Consider the following 21930-nt stretch of genomic DNA (forward strand, 5'->3'; position numbering starts at 1 on the left):
GGTCGCCCAGGTGCTGGTTCAGTCTCTCGTCACTTCAAGACTTGACTACTGCAACTCTCTTCTGGCTGGTCTCCCTCTGCGACTCATCCAGAATGCAGCGGCACAGATAGTCTTCAACGTTCCTAAATTCAGCCATGTCACTCCACTGCTGCGTTCTCTTCACTGGCTTCCTGTAGCTGCTTCCCGCATCAGATTCAAAACCTTGATGCTGGCCTACAAAGCCCAGAAAGGACCAGCCCCTCCGTACTTGATGGCAATGGTCAAAAGCCGATCTGCACCAAGAGCCCTTCAAGCTTCAAGTACGGCTCGGCTCGACCCGCCATCCCTCAAAATCCATGGAAGACAAGCGTCCAGGTGTTTTTCTGGCCTGGCACCAAAGTGGTGGAACAAACTTCCCCTGGGTGTCAGAACAGCCGAGTCGCTTGCTGTCTTCAAACACAGACTGAAGACCCACCTCTTCCAAGAGTACTTGGGCGAATAGCAGAGTGGTCTCCTTACTGACTTGTGTTTAGTAGTGTCTACACTTAACCTTAAGTAAGCTTGATTTTCAAGAGCCTTTCTTTAGTTAGAGAGCACCCAAGCAAAAGATCAGTCCAGTCTTATCTGCAAAGAGCTGGTGTGGCTGCAGGTTTTCAATCCACACAAGCCAGAGTGATTCCACTGGATTTAATCAGTCGACCTCAGTCTTCAAACAAGTGGTTCCTACTTTACTGCTGTGAAAACCTGCAACGGTGCCAGCCCATTGTGGATAGCATTGGACGCGCCTGCAATAAGGGGTTTGATCTTGTGTCCACAAAGCTAAGATGAAGATTGGATTTGGGCCACTTTAACCTGCAGTGTGAACGCAGTGGGATGATGGAATTTCAGAGTGTTTTAGTGCACTTAGAAAGCTGTGTTGGCGCCAAAGAAGCAAGCACAGAAACTCCTACCTGATTTATCGGGTAGATGTTAGATAATGTTTGTGCATCATATTAGCACTGAATATTAAACTGATGAGTTGTTTTTTTTCAGCTTTAACACTATATGGACAAAAGTTTTGGGACACCCGCTTATCAAGGAAGAAAAAAAAAAAGTGTATCCAGCCCCGCTAAACTAAAGCTAAATAGAAAGCACTGGACGGAGCCTGACTTCTGATGGAGAGCAGGCGTAGCCAACATGACGTTGGTGGAGCAAGCGGGCAGGGTTGGTGCTAGATTTTGCTCTAAGGAACCGCACTAACAGAGCAACTGCACCATGGTTTGTTTTAATCGACCCAAAACTGACCAGAATAAACACTCCCTTAAAGTAGCTGAATACATTCATTTGAAGGGGTGTCCACAAATATTTGGACATATTGTGTCCAAATTTACTCTTTTGGATATGATAATGGTTACCATTCATCCTTAATTCCCCAGCCTTTGGGAAAGACTCCAGAGGCTACATTCACCTAATTTTTGTAACATGAGGTAAATATAAGGTAGTCTGGAGAAGATCATCAGCCAAATGCCTTAAATGTGAACGTGCTTGGTGTATGAGAAGCACTCAAGATAATTAGACCCCGTTCTGCTCCAGCTTCTGCTTGTGTATTTACAGTGCAAGTCATTCAATTTTAGTTTTCTTCCCCCTCGTTATAGTTTACCGGGGTGTCTGCAAAAGCTCATAAGCAAACACAAGAGCTTTATCTAGAGCTGGCCATATACAATTTATCTGTCCCTGCCCAGTAGTCGATACTACTGCTCCTCTCACTGATTGGTCTGAAGTGGCTCTTAGCACCTTTGGCAGGCCTCCCACTGTCTCCCAGCGTAAGTCTCTGAGAGTGAAGCCGGCAAAAGCATCCTTCGGGTCAGTCGCGCCTGTGTTCACCATCCTGTCCTCTACAGCTGAAGGGCCGGGCCTACCTCACAAATGAGGTAAAAGCTGCGGTATGAACTAGGACGTCTGCTCTCTCAGTCTCCAGCTGAGTGCTGCAGAGAACATGGTGCAGGTGCGACCCCACCAAGACGGCGGAACGCGACGTCCCTTCAACCATCCTCCAGTTGCTTAGCAGCCGGAGGAGCGGTTTTGACAGCGCTGGGTGACGTTGACTTTCACAGGAGTGTTTCCTGTAAACACTTCAGACACAAGCGAGCCTGTGTGCTGGAGCCCTCGCTCAAGAATAAGAAACAGGAAAGCACGGAGAGACGCCTGCCAAAAATAATCCTCCTCCACCACCAACACCACCTCCTCCTTTTCCCTTGATTTGCAGAGGAGATTGGGAGGAGAGTGGCAAAGTATAATTGCTGCGCCCTTTTTTTCTTTTAGACAGGAGTCCTACCAGAAGTCGGCTGAATAGCGTTTCCTCTCCGCCTCTCAGTCCGTGGCGTGGGCCTGACTGGCTGACTGGCTGAGTGTTTTTAGGGCCGGGCTCTCGTGTCATTCCATTACACTTGAACTCTTGAAAGCAATTCGTGTCTTGCTGTCGCTTGCATAATAAACCTCCAGCTAAGCGTCTTTGACCCTTTACCGATCGCATCCATTAGACGTCTCTCATACAAACAGTGGAGCCCATTTCCAAACTAATGTACATTTGGAGTGTCTGTGTTTTTGTTTGTGATGTTAGCGTCGGTGCATTACGGAAGCACTTATCCTCAAGGCAGCAGCCCTTGCCTCTCTGAATCGGCATCAGTTCAGCTGTGCGAATAGCCTTTTTCTAAAAAGCGAGGCGCTTTCTAACGGTAGTCATTCTGCTTTTCAGCTCTGCGGTGTGTATAGCAGCCATGACCACAGCCCGGTACCGGCCCACCTGGGACCTGGCTCTGGACCCGCTGGTCTCCTGCAAGCTGTGCCTAGGAGAGTTCCCCCTGGAGCAGATGACCACCATCACACAGTGCCAATGTGTCTTCTGCACTCTGGTGAGTATGAGCTGATCTCCTAATTCCAGCAGGCTCAGCATTTAGGAAGGGACGAATGGCAGCATGTCAAATCAGTGGTGGGTCAGCTGAACAAGTGTGTCTCACAGGGCTGGATGTTAATTAAGCCTAGGGCGAGGGCTCCGCAGTGCGAGGGCTGCGCTGGTGCATTAAGTCCTTATATCAAGTGATTCCGCAAATTGATTCACTCCATTTTCACAATTCCAGGAAACACAACCAAAATCTGCACAATATTAATTAAGCACATAAAAATATTATGAATATATCTGAATTACAATAGATCTTGACATCCTAATCCTGATCTTCAGGGGAAAAATGTTGATATTTAAAATGTCAGATATATTAACTAGCTATTTGTTATATAGAAGGTTGCCTTATATGACTGTATAGACATTCCACAGAATATCTTGCCTTGTGTCCACATAGATACAGGCAAAACGCTTTTAGTGTGGAGTCGCATCAAGCTCTCAATTCCCAAATACCAGCCCTGCCTATGGCTGATGCTGTGTCATATGGTATGCTGGGGGATGTTTCACAAAGCAGGCTTTCACAGTTAGCCAGCGAACTAAAGATCAAATAGGAAGACTCTCCAGTAGAAAAGACCTTCAGCTTATTTTATAATGGAGAGGCCTGACTTTAGGCTTAAATTATCTGGAGAAATCCTGCTTTGTAAAATACTCCTGGTCTATCGAACCTTTTGTTTTTGTTTTCTTCAGGCTTTCTTGCTAAATTCGCAGGCTAGTGCTCAAAATAAGCCCCTAAAATATCTGCACTGCAGCCTGCAATACTTCTTCTGGCTCTTTCTGAAGTGTGCCCAAGTATAACAGCACTGTTCGCTATGACAGAAACAACATTTACAGTCCAAATGGACTGTTTGTTATGCCAACATGGCTGAGCGTGATTCAGTATCCAGGAATAAACATTGGAAGCAGCTTCTGTTCTCTCATGCCCCCTGTGGTGCACACTGTTGGTGAGGCTTGGCCTTTTGCACTGATCTGAGATCAGTTGCATGGTTCTGCTTCTGCCGTAGTGTAGTTCAAGGCAGGAAAACTGAATTCTTGGCCAAGGAAAAGTTTTACCCTGGGTGTGGTATTTGTCCTCTCATGCACTTTAGAGCCTTGTTCAGTAGTGTGGGCTCACCCGAGACAAGCTGTCTTTTGTTTCTCATGGCAGCAGCGAAGAAGAGTTTCTCTTAGGCAGAGATTCCACATGTTGTCTGAAGAAGACTGGAATCCAGTTTTCTTTACGAACATAGATAATAAGAGAGGTGGTTGGACAGCAAAGCAAAAATGGATAAATTATATATCTGCTCCGAAGATAATGAGGCATTACTTATAGACTTGTACACTTCTGTCATTGTGCTGTTGGTGCGTAATAGCCTATTTGTTGGTCTGTTTGCATGCTGTTGCTGTGTATCGTTTTCTGGGAACCAGAAATGGCTCTATTGGATCAGTTAGTCTGGGAGAAATAAAAGCTGGCATTGTTCTAACTGAGCAATTATTGTAGAAATAATTGTCTGTGCATCCCAAGTGAAAATCAATACACATAATATTGTACAATACGATTACAGTCTATTCACTGTGGATACTTTTCTAATGTGGTATTAATTTGAATGTGCTCAGATGACCTGTTCTTTGAGCGATGCCATAGAAGAACTACTTTTGGTTCCATTAAGAAACACGTTATTAGTAATAGAAGTGTGTAAGGAACCTTTAAACTGGTGAAGAACTATTACATGACCATGTTGTTGTTAATTGAACCAACAGTAGGTCTTCTATAGCATCGCTCAAAGAACCATTTGAAACACCCGTATTTTCAAGAATGTAGGATTTCAAGCTAGGGCAAATTCTTTGGATGTCAGACTGTCACGAGTTAAGGTTGGAGGTCTAATTTGCCTTTATTTGCAGTGCCTGAAGCAGTATGTGGAACTTCTCATCAAAGAAGGCCTTGAAACCGCTATTAGCTGCCCGGATTCCGCCTGTCCAAAACGAGGGCACTTACAAGAAAATGAGGTAACAAAGCAATTCCTTTGTTTTGAACACTCAAGCCTAGATTCATTTATTCATTTCATTATTTTTAAAAGTCACAGTTGTCAGAACCTTTTTTTATTTTTCTGAAATCACACGTTAGCATCAGCTCAGAGCTCTTTTCAAGCAAGTAGGTTTTGCCAGTCCAAGATTAAAAAATTTATTTTTGTTGCTCAGAAATCCTGCATGGCAGACACCCAGCTTCAGTCTTGGCCATGTGGTAGCGGAAGACACTACTCCCACTTGTCTTCCCAAAAATATTTTCACCTCAGAGCAAAAGCTAAAGATTTATTGCCCAGAATATTGGGCTTTCTGCTGGAGATGTTGCTTTTGAGCACTGCTGGCTCCTCTTCAGTCATACTTAACTGTGAACTTCTCCAACTTCTCCAGGGAGCATAAAATAGTCATGCAGTTACTGAAGGTTGGGAGAAAGTTATTCCTCAAACTCCACCCTCCTAGCTAATAGATTCCCTATACATGATCATATTCATTGGGACAAATTTATATTCTGCCACCTCCTCGTCTCTTTTCTCTTCTACATTACTCTTGGGGAGTTGACCGTGGTCATGTCAGTGTAACATATAAACATTCAAGTGACTTATTAATGTATTATTTTTGGCTTATTGTATACCAGCATACACCCACCAGCCACTTCATTACCACCACCTGCTTGTTACTGTGCTCTCTGTCCATTATATTAGCTTCACATACCATATAGGAGCACTTTGTAGTTCTATAGTTTCTATAGTTTCTCTGCCTACTTTGTTAACCTCCTTTTACTCTGTTCTTTAATGGTCGGGACTCCACATGACCTCCACAGAGGCCTGTATTGTTGCTGTGCTGTGCATCCCTTCATGACCACAGTTTGTTCTTCTATCAGCTACTTCCAGCATGAAAAAGCACCAAGTCACAAAGCAGATGTCATCTAACTTCTGTTTTGATGAACATCACAATAAGTTCAGTGTTCTTCAGGGGCCTTCCCAGTCACCAGATCTCAATCCAATAGAACCCCTTTTGGGATGACTATAGAATCCATGCCACAAAGACTCAAGACAAAGGCTGTTTTGAGAGTATTAGTAACCAGCAACTGTAGTTTTTAGCAACATAACAATAAAAAACTATGCCATGAACAACAGTAACAGTTTAATTGCTTTAATGACTTGGCACATTAATACAGTAGTGACCTAAAATTCATTATTCAGTGCACATTAATTTTTTTACGAACGGCTTCAGATTTTGGAACTGAAGATGAAACTCCATGAAAGAAATGCTTTGGGAGAATGTGTGAGTATATGTGATGATAATAGACAGTGGAGGTCTGCTGAAATAAAGGATATGTGCCCCTTTTATGATGAGCTTAAACTACCCTACCCATAATTCAGTGTTACACAGCTGGAGCTGGAGCCTGAGTTCTAGGAAAGCTTTGCTATGAACAAGTGGTTTGAGTCCATTATTAAAGCGTCCTTATGCTTAGCTTTATTTTTCTGGTCATCTTTAGCACTGATCTTAAACCACTTTGTGGAGTCAGAGCCCAGCTGGGTAACAGTGAATTATGGGGTGGTGCTGTTCGAGTTCATTTAATGAATATTTCAGCAGGCTCAGTCCCAGCTCTCATTGTGCATACTTGGTTACCTCCGCCACATCTTTTTCCTTTGATGTGACACTGCAGCACAATTCTGTTAAAACCTTAAGAGGACAAGTTGATATTTCTGCTGGGGCTCTTCCCACAATCCAGATTTACCAAACGGGTCTAGTTCTATTTCTAAAACCTGATGTAAACTGCTGTTCAAATTGTTGAAATAACTTGCCATACTGATGTTCTTGCTATTTTATATGCAATAGTAAGTTGAACAGTGGATTTAAATATTCAGTAAATATAAACTATTATCCAAAGCCTAAATGTTTTAAGAGTATTACTTTGACTTAAATTATATACTGCATTTGATTTTATCTCCTCTGTTAAAATACAATCAGTTATTTATTATCATTCATTTTATTTAAACATTTTCTACAGCTTTCTCAAAAATTTTATAATCTTTTACAGATTCATTCATCATTCTGGACACATTTAAAATGTCTCGAGACCTTGAGAACTGAAATGAACTGACATTTGGTATCATATTACCCTTGTTCACAACCAACACAACAAGACTATTATTAAAAAAAGATATGTTCAGAAAGAGTTCAGTTGGAGTCAAAAATACATAACTTTAAGTATTTTGATATTGAGCTGCTGTTAAGTCTTGGCTTACAGAGAACAAGGATGTTACAGTTCTTTGGCAAAATGTAATTGTGAGAAGAACGTGAGAGTATTAACATGTATGCATAATTAATGACAAGGAAGGGACCTTATAAATGGTCAACTGAGACTTCCCACACCTGGTATCTTCGAGATGAGCTAGCCCACAACCTCAAGGCCACTTGAACAGTGACCCGCTGTAGCTGTAGACCCGGAGTAGCTGATTCGTTATCTTCCTGTAGCCCCAAAAACCAGTGCCAGTCCACCCTAAATATATGACTAACATCGCTATGCATTGCTTATAAAGCATTCATATATCACAAGGATACAAGTAGCACAACTGACTATATGAATTTCATATATCTGAAGTGAAATTGCTGGCCAGATACATCATGTGACATCCCAGCAAATTCACCCCAAGGTCAGACCCAATGTTTAAAAGGTAAAGGTGCACGTATTTGTCACTGTACAGTGTACACTGTACAGCGAAATGTGTCCTCTGCATTTAACCCATCTGGTAGTGAACACACACTCACACACACACATGTGTTAGGGGCAGTGGGTACACACACACACCCAGAGCGGTGGGCAGCCAACTCCAGCGCCCGGGGAGCAGAGAGGGTAAAGGGCCTTGCTCAAGGGCCCAACAGTGGCAGCTTGCCAAGCCCGGGAATCGAACCCACAACCCTGTTATCGATATCCCGGCGCTCTAACCGCTGAGCCACCACTGCCCTAATTGCAAAAAAAAACAAGAGTTTAGATTGAGTTTAGGCCTTAATTAGCATGTTAAATGTTTAAGTTCATAACAATACAATTACAAAAAGACAAGTGTGGCTTGTTTGGAAGGTTTGCTAGAAGAAAGCCTCTGCTTTCTAAAAAGAACATGGCAGCACAGCTTCAATTTGCATCTGAACAGACTTCTGGAACAATGTTCTTTAGACAGATGAGACGTATCTCATGGATATCTTTGGCCATAATGCACATAATGCCACATTTGTCTAAAACCCAACCCAGCATATCTGCACAAACACATCATACCAACAGTCAAACATGGTGGTGGAGCCACAGGAAATGGCACCTTGCAGTCATTGAGTTGACCATGAACTTATCTGTTTACCAAAGTATTCTAGAGTCAAATGTGAGTTCATCTATTCAATAGTTAAAGCCTGGCTGAAATTGGGTCATGCAACAGGACAATGATCCCAAACTTACCAGCAAATCTGCAACACAGTAACAATGAGTTTTATTTGAATTTTGGAATTTGTCATGCAGTTGAACAGGACTAATTATGCTCTTTGTAATAAAAAGTTTGAACAGTGTTCCTTAACTACAGATGATATCCGCAAAAAGAATCACAATTTGATCAGATGTTGTCATATAGCCCACCTCTGTCCAGAGCCATCTAATATAAAGCAAGAGCCACTCAGAATTCCTTCCATCTTCTCAGATTTGCTTCTCCTCACAGCTTTGCTTTTACTCCTCAACCCACAATTGATTCTTTAATTGAAGTTGTGGTCTGCACTAGGGCTATGAGATTTAACGCATTGGAAAGCCCTTAATGTAGCTTGGTTTATTGATGTGGGCTGCATTATTTTGACTAAAACAAGTTATGTTCTCTAGGGTCACATGAATGTTTTCATTCATGATTTACAGAACATTCCTCTGGAACATCTGAGATGTATGTATCTCAATCTCATGTGTCCACATTTGCTTATTTTACAGATTGTGATATTAGTCATGTCCTAACAAAGGTGTGGTAACTATTAGTAGGCAATACATTTTATAGCCATACTTGAACATACTAATCTAGAGTCTGCTCTTGTTGACTGCAGTAAAATCTGAAAGGCAAAAACTGACCATTGGCCAGCATTAGCACTGAGAACTTCAGCATTAGACAGTGTTGACTGTTTCACACAGTGGATGGTCTGCTCAGCCTACATGCTTTCGTACTGAGGTCATTCTGAGGGCAGAGCCCTCCGTGCTTTGGGCTAAGTCTCTGTCTGTGTGTGTGTGTGTGTGTGGGGGTGGGTGGTGGGGGGATTCCTGATTTGCTTACAATGAAGCTCTGTCTGTGCAGTCCTGCTCTCAAACCCAACAGTGTGTCATGAAGGCAGGATGCATATGTGTCTTTGTATATCTACCCATGTGGTTTACTAACCTTGCCATATGCCCTTCTGTGTTTGAGTGCAGGGCCTCTGTTTGTTGCCGTGTAGCGTCTTTGCTTCATCAGCGAACTTCTGTTTGTTACCTACCTTCTCTCTGTCTCACAGATTGAGTGCATGGTGGCGTCAGAGATCATGCAGAGATACAGGAAGCTTCAGTTTGAAAAAGGTGAGCGTGAAGAGCCTCGCTGTTGTGCCCGTTGGAACAAACATAGTATGAAAATGCAGTCCCTAAAACACAAGCAGATGTCATTTGAGGATAATGGAAAAGTACAGCACACAAGCCGTTAAAATGGTAGAAGCAATGTGAGTATGTGGTGTAAGTACAGTGTTTGGATGATCATATTAATGCTGTTAAATTAAGGAATTTAGCCATTTTCCATTTTTTGGAATTTGTTTGCAAAAGGCTGTAAAGGTTCTTAGAAAGTCCTTACATCACACCATGTTACCTTTGAAAACACTGAGCAGAGAAATCTAGACCTGGGATGCCTAAATAATTTGTTTTGGAGGGGCAAAAGTAAGATAAGGGTGGTAGGCTGAGGGGTAAGAAGGCAAATATACAAAACACTAAAATGCTTAATGCTATGTTATAAGGAAAATAGACAGAAAAGCAGAGGTAAAGAAGGTGTTTGGAATACAAAGAAGTATGTTCTCTCGTTGAGTGAGTTGGTGGAGTGGAGGATAGCTTTCTGTCCAGGCCAAATGGGACCAAGTGTGGCCTGCTTTGGGCCGCCCTGGTTTAGACTGCAAAAACAGTTTAAGAGCAGCATTTAGCTAGCATAACAGTTCCCACAACAAGAAAAAAGGTTAACATAAGACTAACTAACCAAATATACTAGTTGGTGTGCTTTGACAAATTGTGAGATACCAAAGTCTGCATGGAGTTGGAGGTGGAGATAAAAAATGAGAATTACTTATTTGACTGCAAAATATCTGCAGGAAAATTAGGCAGATTCTGGAGTGGTGCTGCATTGTTCCACTGTATAACCTGCGCAAATAAGAGCTTCATGGAATTATCATCATCATCAGAAGAGACCAGAAAGAACATTACCACGGGGAACAATTTACTGAAAGAATGGGTCCAGTTCAATTCCAGAAAATTCTAGTAGCAAACATTACACCTCATGTATGGTCTTAAGAGGTGCAAGCTGAAGGTTTTCACATGACCCTCACAGCCCCCTGACCTAAACATCATTGAAACCCTGTGGATAGACCTCAAAAGAGCAGTGCATGCAAGTTTGGACACCCTAAACAAGGTCACAAGTAAGATTTTCTTATTATAACTCTTCCACAAATATTAGATTTGTGCAAGCAGTGGTTCACAGGGACCAGTGCACCACCCTCTTGACTCAGCTAAGCCTTCATGCGGGTTCTAGGCATTTATTTAGGGGTTTTGGTTTCCCTCTCCTACCAGCATATGAGCGGTTCTCTCCAAGAGTTTTCTTGGTCTTCTAGATTGTAACCTAACCTCTACATTTCCCCTGAACTGCCATTTCCTAACATTCCACACTGTAGAAACTGCAAGCTTCTTATGACCTTCCCTGCTTTGTGGGCATCGATTCCTTTAGTTGTAAGATCATTAGACAGTTGCTTAGTGGAGCTCATTTTGCTAACCAGTCTTGAGACCTCAAATAAAATCAACTGAGACATGGCAACAGTGAAGGTGCATTTAAACAGGCTACACTAATGATTTTGTAAGCTGGTTGGTGTGGCGCAACAGATAACACCACCACCTACCATTGCATTACAACAACACCATGTGGGAGACCAGGGTTCGATTCCCAGTCTGGGTGACTATGCTGCGCTACACCAATAAGACAATAAGACTCCTAACACTACATTGGCCCACCTCTGTAATACGAGTAACCTTGTAAGTCGCTCTGGATAAGAGCGTCTGCTAAATGCCATAAATGTAAATGTAAATGTTGTAAGCGCACAGTATGACCCATCATGAGGGTCCAATGAACATGCAGCCAATGAGTTGAATTATAGAAATTTATAGAAACCTGCACAGAAAGGTTTGAGGAAAAACATGAATAATCAGTCTTCAAATGTGAAGATACATTTAATAGAGAAGTGTAATATGTCATTAGATATATTCTATACTATATAGGGATTCTGTTGAAAGCAGTGGGTTACCTCTGTAGTCCAGCAGTGGACTGTACGAGTGCATCACACTTGGCTCTCCACCTGTCTCTCTCTGACTGCATCGAATATGTGAGCAGGTCAGCGCGTGTCTGCGAGTGGGAGGGAGATGCGGTGGGCTAGTGTCATTGCACGTGCAACCGGCGGAGGTCACGTTGGCTGAGAGCAGTCTCTTTCACTGGTGCATGGCTCACACACACACATGCAGCCTGCCATCTGCCTCCTTGTATCAATGTCATCCAGGACCACGTGCCAGCCTTTCACTCACACACCTCCATTAATGCTGAATCACAGGAGCCCGTCCGATCAATAGCATTGGTTTTGTTTCCAGAGGGTGATCTGGGGTTGAGTATGATTCATCTGAAACTGGAATTTATGAGAAACGTGGCCAAATTAAACCCAGCTGGATGATGTGAATGTCATTTCTTATTCATAAAGGTAGCATTTAGCCTTTTATTTAAAGGAATAGTCCAGTGATGCATCGCATTTACAGCGTTATGCCCTTAGGCAAAATTGCTTGGTTCAAGTGCTTGGTGTCCAAAGATGTGGTCATGCAGTTTCTGAGACTGTGTAGTAAACTGATCTGCACAAACGTATTCCATCTTCAGGATGGCTGCTTCTTCTATTTGTAGCTATGCTATGTGCATTTGTCCATTATAGTCCATAGAATGTGTCATATAATGTAGTTTGAAGCAACCCTTAAGTCTGCAAGTCTTAGGCCTGCAATTTAGCATAAGCTTATAGCCAGCCTTCTTTCTAGCCTCTGAAAGTTTGGTACTGTTCATCACTAGGCCACGAACCACCTCTGTGTAGAATGTGGTCAAGAAGGACTTTCTCAGGAAGAGGCCATTTGACTAACATGCAAAACGACCAGTCACAGCCCACTTTTTTGGCATGGTCTTGGGGGGATGGGCGCTGATATTGTCAGAATGTCCAGTGCATGCTGCAGTTTGATACTGCTGACTAAAATTTGTAGCGTACGGCCAGAGATTTTCTGCTGCGAAAATAGCAGCGCTTTGTTTACAGCACATCGAAAATGAGGAACAAGGCTACCGAGTTATCCATAATGATCTCATCAACATTCCTACTTCTCTAGGAAATGACTTGCTCTATTTTCACTCAGACTCACCCAGACTTTGTACTAGGAGAGCTGGCAGGACAAAGTTTGGGTAATGTCCAGTACAACTGAGTCGGACCTTTTGTGAACATACAGCTTCTTTGGGTAACTTCCAGGAAAGTTCTGAGTTACCGTAAATGTCTGAAAGGGGGTCAATTCTGACGATCCAACACAGTGGAACACAGGGGGAGGGACAAACATCTAATTTGTTTGCCACAGGGCGGAACGGCAGCAAATTTACGTAATTGAATTACATTCAATTTCTGTGGTAGAGAAATCTAGCTCAGTTCTTAATATGCCAGCGACCACTGAGTGACGCACAACTTCACATCTGTGGATATCAGACGTTACGTTTAGGTGTGGGTGGAGTGGTGGCTAAGACCAGGTTGAGCCTAGCCAGTTTAGCTGTGGAGCTCCAGTGCAAAACTGAAGAGTTTAACTGATCAGCTACATTTGGGGTAAACGAGACACTTATGTATTTTTTTTTTTTTCCAGCAAATCATACCTTTTTAAAGAGCACCTCTGTGCCTCATAGAACAGCTGGTGATGTCTAGGCTTCGTGACTGGATCTTTAGCGGCTTCAGCTGAAGCACACATAAATCTAAGCTAATTGCTTTTCCTCCCATTTATGAGCGAAAGGAGGAGAGAGGAGGAGAAGAAAGTGTGATGTGTTTGTGTGGCACTTATTCCCACACAGTGAAAGTGGTGTGGTGAGAGCCAGTCTTTCTCACAGGGCTGAGCGTCTGCCTTGAAGGTCCTCGCACCCACATGCGAGAGCCACCATGACTGTTCTCCTCATAAATGAGTCAGACAAGAGAGAGAGAGAGAGGAAGAGCGAGAGGGAGAGAGATCTGGCCCGATTAAAAGGCGTTCATCTAGTTCATCAGTGTTCCTGAGCGCTGGAGCAGAATTGTGTTACATTCCTGCATACCCAGAAAACAGAGCCAGGACTGCCTGTGGAATTGTGCACCGCCTAATGCATTTGTCTAATGCATTGATGTGTGGGTGGGAGAGAGTGGGGAGCAAACATGCCATCTCACCCCAGGCTGAGCAGCATGTCTGGAGATAGCTGTCAGTAGACAGCCATTGTGAAAGCAAACTTCATGCTTGTGGCTGGCCCCACTTAGCCAGTGTGAGAACGTTAAGATTGAGCAAGGCTGGTAGAATAGTAGGACTGCAGTGCATTCCGGGAGTTCAGCTTAGACTGTCACTGTAACTCCAGAATGCACATTGCTGAAGGCTCACTACAGTTGACCGTCTCTGTGCACAGGTGCTCATTAGCACCTAATACATCAGAGCTAACACAACTTGTTTAGTGGTATTCTGTGCTCCCTTAGAGTGTAAGAAAGGCAACCAGAGACCCTGTTTACACCTGGTCACTTGGATAAGTCTGGGTAAGGCCAAGCCACATATATATCTGATCTCTCAAACCACTTCAGGAGGTGGTCTAGGATGCATTGGAGACCAAAACCCCCCCTCATGCATGTTTTTTCGTCAGCATGGACTGCTGAAGCTCTTGTCTTCCCCCAAGTTTAAAGAAATGCATGATGGCTTGTAAAATGGTGAATTTCGAGGCAGTCGTCTTTAGCACAGCACAGGGAAAAGTAGCTGATCGGATAAACAGCTGGTTGCTGCGTAATGAGTGGATTTGTAAATTCCATATTGCACCTCAACAAATCTCAAAATGAGTAATATTCAATATGTCAGCTTGATTAAAAATGGTTTCACTTGCCATGATCTTTTTTCTGCAGTTTAAGTCAAGTAGCACACCCTCACTTTTATTGATGCAGATTTGGTATTGCTATTGCTAGTAGTGCTATTTGGTACAATTGGTACTATTCTGAGCCACAAAGGATGCTGATATTAACATTGTTATGCTTTTCCTTCATTATTTACGTCCCTCTCAAACATTTGAGCGTTTAACTATAAACTCTTAGATCAAAGTGTGTGTAAAAGCATGCATATCCAAACTTTCAACCAGTACTGTACTATATATATGTAGCTGGGCAGAATGTCTACACAACTGTACGCACATGCGTGACCCTGTCTTCTCCTTCTGTCCCCACACAGAGGTGCTTCTCGACCCTTGCCGGACATGGTGCCCATCGTCATCGTGCCAGGCTGTTTGCCAGCTGAAAGAGGCGGACGCTACCCGACCGCAGCTGGTCCGCTGCGGCAACTGCACCCTGGAGTTTTGCTCAGCCTGCAAGGCCAGCTGGCACCCGGACCAGGACTGCCAGGAGAACCCCCCAATCACCGCCTTCCTGCCAGGGGAGACCAGGTACCGTCTCCGCCTCTTATTTTTAATGGATTAGTTTGGCAGTTTTCCCTTTACTCCAGATCTCATTTGAAGTCTGAAGTTTGCTTGTTTAGTTTTAGACTGAGGCTACAGGACTAATGTAGCTAATAAGTACCGAAACCGTAAGTCTACTTGGTCAACCAGTAATAACCTATCCCGGTACTCATTTAACATTAAGGTGTACAGCCAGAATTCGTTTTTTAGGTTATTCCTTGGATCACTTTAAAAAACTGATTTGCAATTGAAACCATTTAGCTATGATGACTTTTTGCATAATATACAAAACCTACTTTGCAAACTAGTCCTTGGATTTTTGTCTGATTCTCACACAAGTGAGCCAGTTTAACAACTTTCCAGATACACATTCCACCAGAAATGGAACCATTTGCCTTGTATATTGACTTTATATCACTACATCTTTTACTTAAAAGATTTATTAAGTTCAGCGTATATCATCTTCAGAGATGGATTCTAAACAGTTATGATAAATGGTAAACTCTTGCTTCCTATCATCCATCCTCTGTCTGTAAAAAAGGAACAAGTTGGTTCTTTAGGCCTCACTGAGGCTTCGGTTGTGTGAATCTGGTCTTATTGCGTATGCAAATGGTTTAGTTCTAAGAGCTAAACAGCTTTGCAAGTCCATAAACAACTGCCAACAGCTGTTGTGCAAACAAGGATCCACATCAGCATGTTAAACCTCATTATGCTCAAAGGGCTTGAACTTTGCTGCTCGCATCTGTATTTTGAAGATGTTTTAGTCTTTAGTTTAAGCAAGGTATCTTTGATTGGGCCCTTAGAAGCCAATGTTTACCTAGCCTCCTCCCTTGGATGGGAGGATGGATGGATGGATGTAGACATGCCTTCATCTGTCTTAATCAAGGGCAGGTAATACTCAAACCCTGAACCTTTTGCTTCAGACCAAGCCAGGTGAATTGTGGTGAAATGTGGGTTGTCTGCAGAACCTTTAACTGACTCTGCAGTAAATGTGACCAGATTAGAGCTGTGTGAGAATAGTCCTGGAGATGTATTGACTTGTATCTGTCAGCTACATGGACCCTGTAGACTGGCTGTTACATGGTAGCTAAAGCTGTGGCACAGTTGTGAACCCAAAACTATTAACAGATGGACAGACGCTAGAATTGTCCAGTAAACTTAACGAGACAAAGAGATGTTTACTGTTTCTTTTTCTGCATCTACACTTTAAGAAACCTATTAAACATGTGTCTCTCTCTCTCTCTCTCTCTCTCTCTTTCTCTTTGTATTTCTCTCTCTGTATTTCTCTCTGTTTTTTACACAGTTCTTTCTTTAAGAGTGATGAGGATGATGCTCCTATCAAGCGCTGTCCCAAATGTAAAGTGTACATTGAGAGAGATGAAGGCTGTGCCCAGATGATGTGTAAGAACTGCAAGCATGCCTTTTGCTGGTACTGCCTGGAGTCTCTGGACGTAAGTGCTAACATGTATAACTATCTATATGTAAAATGTATCTGTCTCCTATTACTACATTTCTCCTACATATGAACCACCTGACCAACAGTGCATCTCTGTACATTTTATATATATATATATATATATATATATATATATATACAGTGAGTCCAAGAAGTATTTGATCCCTTGCTGATTTTCTTTGTTTGCCCACTAATAAAGACACTATCCTTCTGCACTTTTAATGGTAGATATATTCTAACATGGAGAGACAGAATATCAAGACAAAAATCCAGAATATAATTTTAAAGAATATATTTTAATTAATTTGTATTTCAATGAGGAAAATAAGTATTTGATCCCTCTTGCCAAACACACTCAATACTTAGTGGCAAAGCCTTTGTTTGCAAGCACAGCGGTGAGACGTTTGTTGTAGTTAACCACAAGTTTAGCACACACACCAGGGGGAATTTTGGCCCACTCTTCTTTGCAGATCCTCTCTAAATCATGAAGGTTGGTGGGCTGTCGCTTGGCAACTCTGACCTTCAGCTCCCTCCATAGATTTTCGATCGGATTGAGGTCTGGCGACTGGCTGGGCCACTCCATGACCTTAATGTGATTTTTCTTGAGCCAATCCTTTGTTGCCTTTGCTGTATGTTTAGGGTCGTTATCATGTTGGAAGACCCAACCACGGCCCATTTTCAGATCCCTGGCAGAGGGGAGGAGGTTGTCCCTCAGGATTGTGCGGTACATGGCTCCATCCATCTTCCCAGTGATGCGGTGAAGTAGCCCTGTACCCTTGGCAGAGAAACACCCCCAAAACATTATGCTTCCACCTCCATGCTTGACGGTGGGCACAGTGTTCTTGGGGTCATAGGCAGCATTTTTCTTCCTCCACACATGGCGGGTGGAGTTGAGGCCAAAAAGTTCAATTTTGGTCTCGTCTGACCACAAAACCTTCTCCCAATAACTTGGTTCATCTTTCAAATGATCATTGGCATACTTGAGGCGCGCCTCCACATGTGCTCTCTTCAGCAGGGGTACCTTTCGGGCACTGCAGGATGTGAATCCATTGTTGCGCAAAGTGTTGCCAATTGTTTCCTTGCAAACTGTGGTCCCAGCTGCCTTCAGGTCATTTGCTAACTCCTGCCGAGTGGTTGCAGGACGATTTCTGACTGTTCTCAGCATCATTGCCACCCCACGAGGCGAAATCTTCTTTGGAGCACCGGGCCGAGGTCTGTTGATTGTCATGTTATACTCTTTAAACTTTCTGATAATTGCACCAATAGTTGTTACTTTCACATCCAACACCTTACTAATCTTTTTGTAGCCCATTCCAGCTTTGTGAAGGTCAACAATTCTGACTCTGAGGTCCTGTGACAGCTCTTTGGTTTTACCCATGTTGGAGACTTGAAATCTGTGTGATCTGTCTGATTCTGTGGACAGGTGTTTTTCACACAAGTGATTAGTGAGAACAGGTGGCTTCAGGTCAGGTAACAAGTTGATTGGGAGTGTCTAACTGGTCTGTAAAAGCCAGAACTGCTAATGAATACTAAGGGATCAAATACTTATTTCACTCCATGAAATACAAATCAATTAATATATATTCCTTAGATTTATTTTCTGGATTTTCTTTTTAATATTCTGTCTCTCCATGTAAGAATACATCTACCATTAAAAGTATAGAATGATCATGTCTTTATTAGTGGGCCAACGAAGAAAATCAGCAAGGGATCAAATACTTCTTGGACTCACTGTATATATATATATATATTATCAGTTTCTCTGATTTTACTATTTATAGATTTATAGGCAATTAACATTTGCTCTGTATTTCATAAACCATGGACAATGTTTTCCCTAAATTCAGTAAAACAATATTGCTATTTAGAGCATTTATTTGCAGAAATGACAACTGCTCAAAAACAACTGCTAGAACTGTTATAATGCTACGTTATTATTAAAATTTAAACACAGTATTAATATTTGAACCTTGAGAGCATTCAAAAATCACCATGGTAAAATAACCTTGACTGCCAACCACAGCTTTCATGTCTTGGCAGGCTCTCCACTAGTCTTTCATATTGTTCAATTTATACCATTCATAGTATGCAAATTCAAGTCAACTGAGTTGTTGTTAAAGCATGATCCAGACTATGTATTAGCCAAGTAGTATAATGTTTTATGGCTGTAATAGCTGGACTTTGACTTGGCTGCCTGGCTGCCTGGTTTCAGCACCAGAATGAAGTCACTAATTAAACCCACAGAATACCAACAACCATAAGAAAGTGCTATTAAAACCAGAACAATATCCACATGTTGTGAATGAAGACAAGCTTAAATTATCTTCTCTGTAAACGTTGAACACACTCCCCCATATTCAACCCAGATCTTTGTCCCTGAAGTTGGGTTGAGGAGATTATCTCTGGCAGAGCATCAAGGATGTTATGTAAGAGTGGTGCTTTACATCAAACGCAACTGTTCTCATTGTTTTAAGATACTACAGTAATTCTAAAAAACCTAGTAGTGCAGTTGCAAGAATTGCAAGTGATCCTTGTTACCTGGATTTATAGACAAATTAAAGACAAACACAATCTGACTAAACTAATTACACATAAACCGTTGTACTGTTCATGTCTTTTATTAAGCACATTTGTGGAGTCACGACCCAGCATCGTGATATGGTTTAGGTCAGGACTCTGACTTGCCCATTTCATTGTGTTGTTAAATCACACAATGTCTTTTCAGCTTAAGGTCATGGAAGTCAGCAAAGCAGCTCCAAACCATTATGCTTCTTCCACCATGTTTCACAATTGGGATGAGTTTTTGGTGTTAAAGTGCAGTGTTCTTTTGTTGTCCACGTGTGCTATACTTTTGTCTCATCTCTCCATAGAACATTAGCTAGAAGCATTGTGGAACATCCAGGGGTCCTGAGCACCCCCCTTCAGGGTGCCCTTCCATTAACGCCATTCCTGCTTAGTGGTTTTCTAATAGTGGACACATGAACAGGGAGTACGGGAGAGTAGCAACAGTCCACAATGTTCTCCATTTGTCTCACCATAGATTGATGTACACACAGGTCTATAGCCATGCTTTGGTAGCCTTTTCCAGCTTCATGCGTCTTCTGAGGGCTTCTGCATAAAGACATGGTTTACACTAACCAATCTTTTGTAAGAAGAACAGGTTTGCCAGTAACCAGGCTTTTTGTGCTTTTATTTAGTGGATAAAGCACTAGTGAAACCAGCACTTCCAAGTTGGAGAAATCACTGATGCAGAAGTTCACTTACTTTTTCTAGCCTGCACTTTAAATGTTTACTTATTTTGTACAGTACAACTGGTTGTGTATAATTAATGTAGTTAGATTGTGTCAGGGAACTACAATCAGACCATGTTTTCTTGCCCATCAATGCAAAAAAACCCAGCTATTTTCAAAGGGTCAACTTAGGGAGTGGACGCTTGCTTACAAAGTTTCCAATGGACCAGCTTTTTCCTGCCTGTCCGTTCGTACCAAGGCCCTTCATGCATCTGATACCATTTGGCTTGACACACTGTCTTTTGAAGATGCCTGGAAGACAAGCACCAAGGCTCACTGGCATCCTGGCATCAATAAACTGGTGGAACAAACATCCTTCATGAAATGTTCGTTGGTGTGGCCGACAGATAACAGCACTACCTGCCAGTGAGCTACCACACCATGTAGTTGACTGGGATTTGATTCCTGGTCTGGGTGACTTTGGCAAGACTTCTAACACTACATTGGCCTACCTCTGTAATAGGAGCTTGCATTTTAGCATCTAGACCTCAGATATTGTTATCTTTGCATCTAGATATCAGGCCAGACACTTGTTCCTGATGGTATCTTAGCTATCTTCAGACGGTTCAGCCTATTCACATTAGCTAAGGATGTTTTCTAAGGATGAGTGGACAGCAGCTGAGTTTGGATAAAGCATTTGCTAAATGCTACACATGAAGTCTGGCTACAGCCCAGTTGGTTTGTTATGCTTAGATCTGGTGTCCTCGTTTACGTTGTTCAGGTGGTTACAGTGCTGCTGTAAAGGCCATCTCGTGGCCATGTGCCTGACAGTCAGGTATTCTGCTACAGCTGTGTTCTTTGTGCAGCCAACCCCCTCCCAAGATAACAAGCACCCTCTCCTAACATTCTGTGTTTGACAGGACGACTTTCTCCTCATCCATTACGACAAAGGACCCTGCCGCAACAAGCTGGGCCACTCCAGAGCCTCCGTGATCTGGCACAGAACACAGGTGGGCATCACCCCCTCCCCAGCATTTCCTTCCTTTACTTACATCTATGTTATCTGACTGAGAAGTGTGCATGTGCACGTGCACTCATGACTGATGTGAAAACCTTTCATTCATTCGCTGACTGTGAGCCGCCATCGGTTTGCAGAGAAGCACAATCGCAGCTCATGCAGAAGTTATGTCCTGTTGTTCTGTCTGGCTTGTTTAAAAAAAAAAGCTGTTCATTTAGTTCATGTAGATTTTATTCCATTTACAATAGACCACATAAACTGTACAGAATGGCCTTAGGCTTTTTGCTCTGGTCAGCTTTAAAATAATGGTACTGCACTTTTGTAGAAGGGCAAGGGAGTTATGTACTGGAGTAGGAAATACTGCCTAGGAAATACAGTTTTCTTGTTTCTTGATATTTTAAACAGATTATAGATTATTATAGATCATTATAAACCCAAGCTTAACAGTGCATTAGAACATATTCCTGTCATATATTATAGTATCCAAAGTCACCCCGGTTAACCTCAAAATGTTGAAATCCTTATTCATTCCGATATTGCCTCACTACACTGGCTCAAAAACCCTTCTCAAGCACACTGGGAGAAGACAGGTTGCTAGTCACTGCGAATGCCCCAGTAACGGAACGGAATGTCCTCCCAACACAATGGAGGCAGAGCTGAGTGGTACAATGAAGCTTGAACTTCATACAAGTTTGAATACAGCCTGAAACCTCCGTCTCCTTCTCCAGCTTGAGCCTGATCCTAAAGGAAAGGGTTGTAGTTGGTTTGCTTACAGCCATCTGTTGCTCCATGGGGGAGGGCATAGTCAGTCCGGTAGCGGTGGACCATAGCTGTGTTACCGTGCATCCATGCCACAGCAACTCCACCACGCCTCCTCATGAATGAATAAAGCAGGGGCACTTCGGGCTAAGCCATCCAGTGCTGTCTGAGATCCTGACTGTCTTTTTCCTTCATCCCTTTTGCTGCTCTATGCTCTATGAAATGTATGGTTTATTCAAGATGAAACTTGTAAGGCTGTGCTGGCGGTCTTCCAGGTCTAGCTCCAGTCATCTACCATGGATTGAGTGTGTATTTCCACTTTTGCTTGAGAATCCTCAGGGGAACCCCCTTTTATGTTTAATGCAGTGTAGTCATGTCATGTCTTTTATGATGCTTGCTGCCTTTCAGTGCCAGTAAAAGTCAATATTGTCACTTCCATACCAATCCAGATGATTTAGCCCACCTAGCACTAAGGGGCCGAGATGGAGACGAGGAGGAACATTATATCCATGGACAGAGAGTCCAAGATTCGATCTGTTTTATGCTGTGTTTATAAATCTTAGACTCACAACCATTGGAGAAGTGACCAATTGCAT

The 21930-nt window shown here is 42.6% G+C and overlaps 1 protein-coding gene across 3 annotated transcripts in view; it reads left to right on the forward strand.

The window, feature by feature from the left end:
* Positions 1 to 21930, forward strand: part of rnf144aa (ring finger protein 144aa) — a 45923-nt gene that overhangs the window by 18628 nt on the left and 5365 nt on the right. For all 3 annotated transcript variants that reach the window (XM_072689641.1, XM_072689642.1, XM_072689643.1), the window contains 6 exons: positions 2714 to 2870; positions 4796 to 4900; positions 9425 to 9485; positions 14649 to 14859; positions 16175 to 16322; positions 20478 to 20567. In XM_072689641.1, the coding sequence (XP_072545742.1) occupies positions 2736 to 2870; positions 4796 to 4900; positions 9425 to 9485; positions 14649 to 14859; positions 16175 to 16322; positions 20478 to 20567 (750 nt within the window). In that variant the 5' untranslated portion in view covers positions 2714 to 2735. The remainder of the gene's footprint in view (positions 1 to 2713; positions 2871 to 4795; positions 4901 to 9424; positions 9486 to 14648; positions 14860 to 16174; positions 16323 to 20477; positions 20568 to 21930) is intronic.

The sequence above is a fragment of the Salminus brasiliensis genome, chromosome 10 (genome assembly GCF_030463535.1).
Source record: "Salminus brasiliensis chromosome 10, fSalBra1.hap2, whole genome shotgun sequence".
NCBI lineage: Eukaryota > Metazoa > Chordata > Actinopteri > Characiformes > Bryconidae > Salminus > Salminus brasiliensis.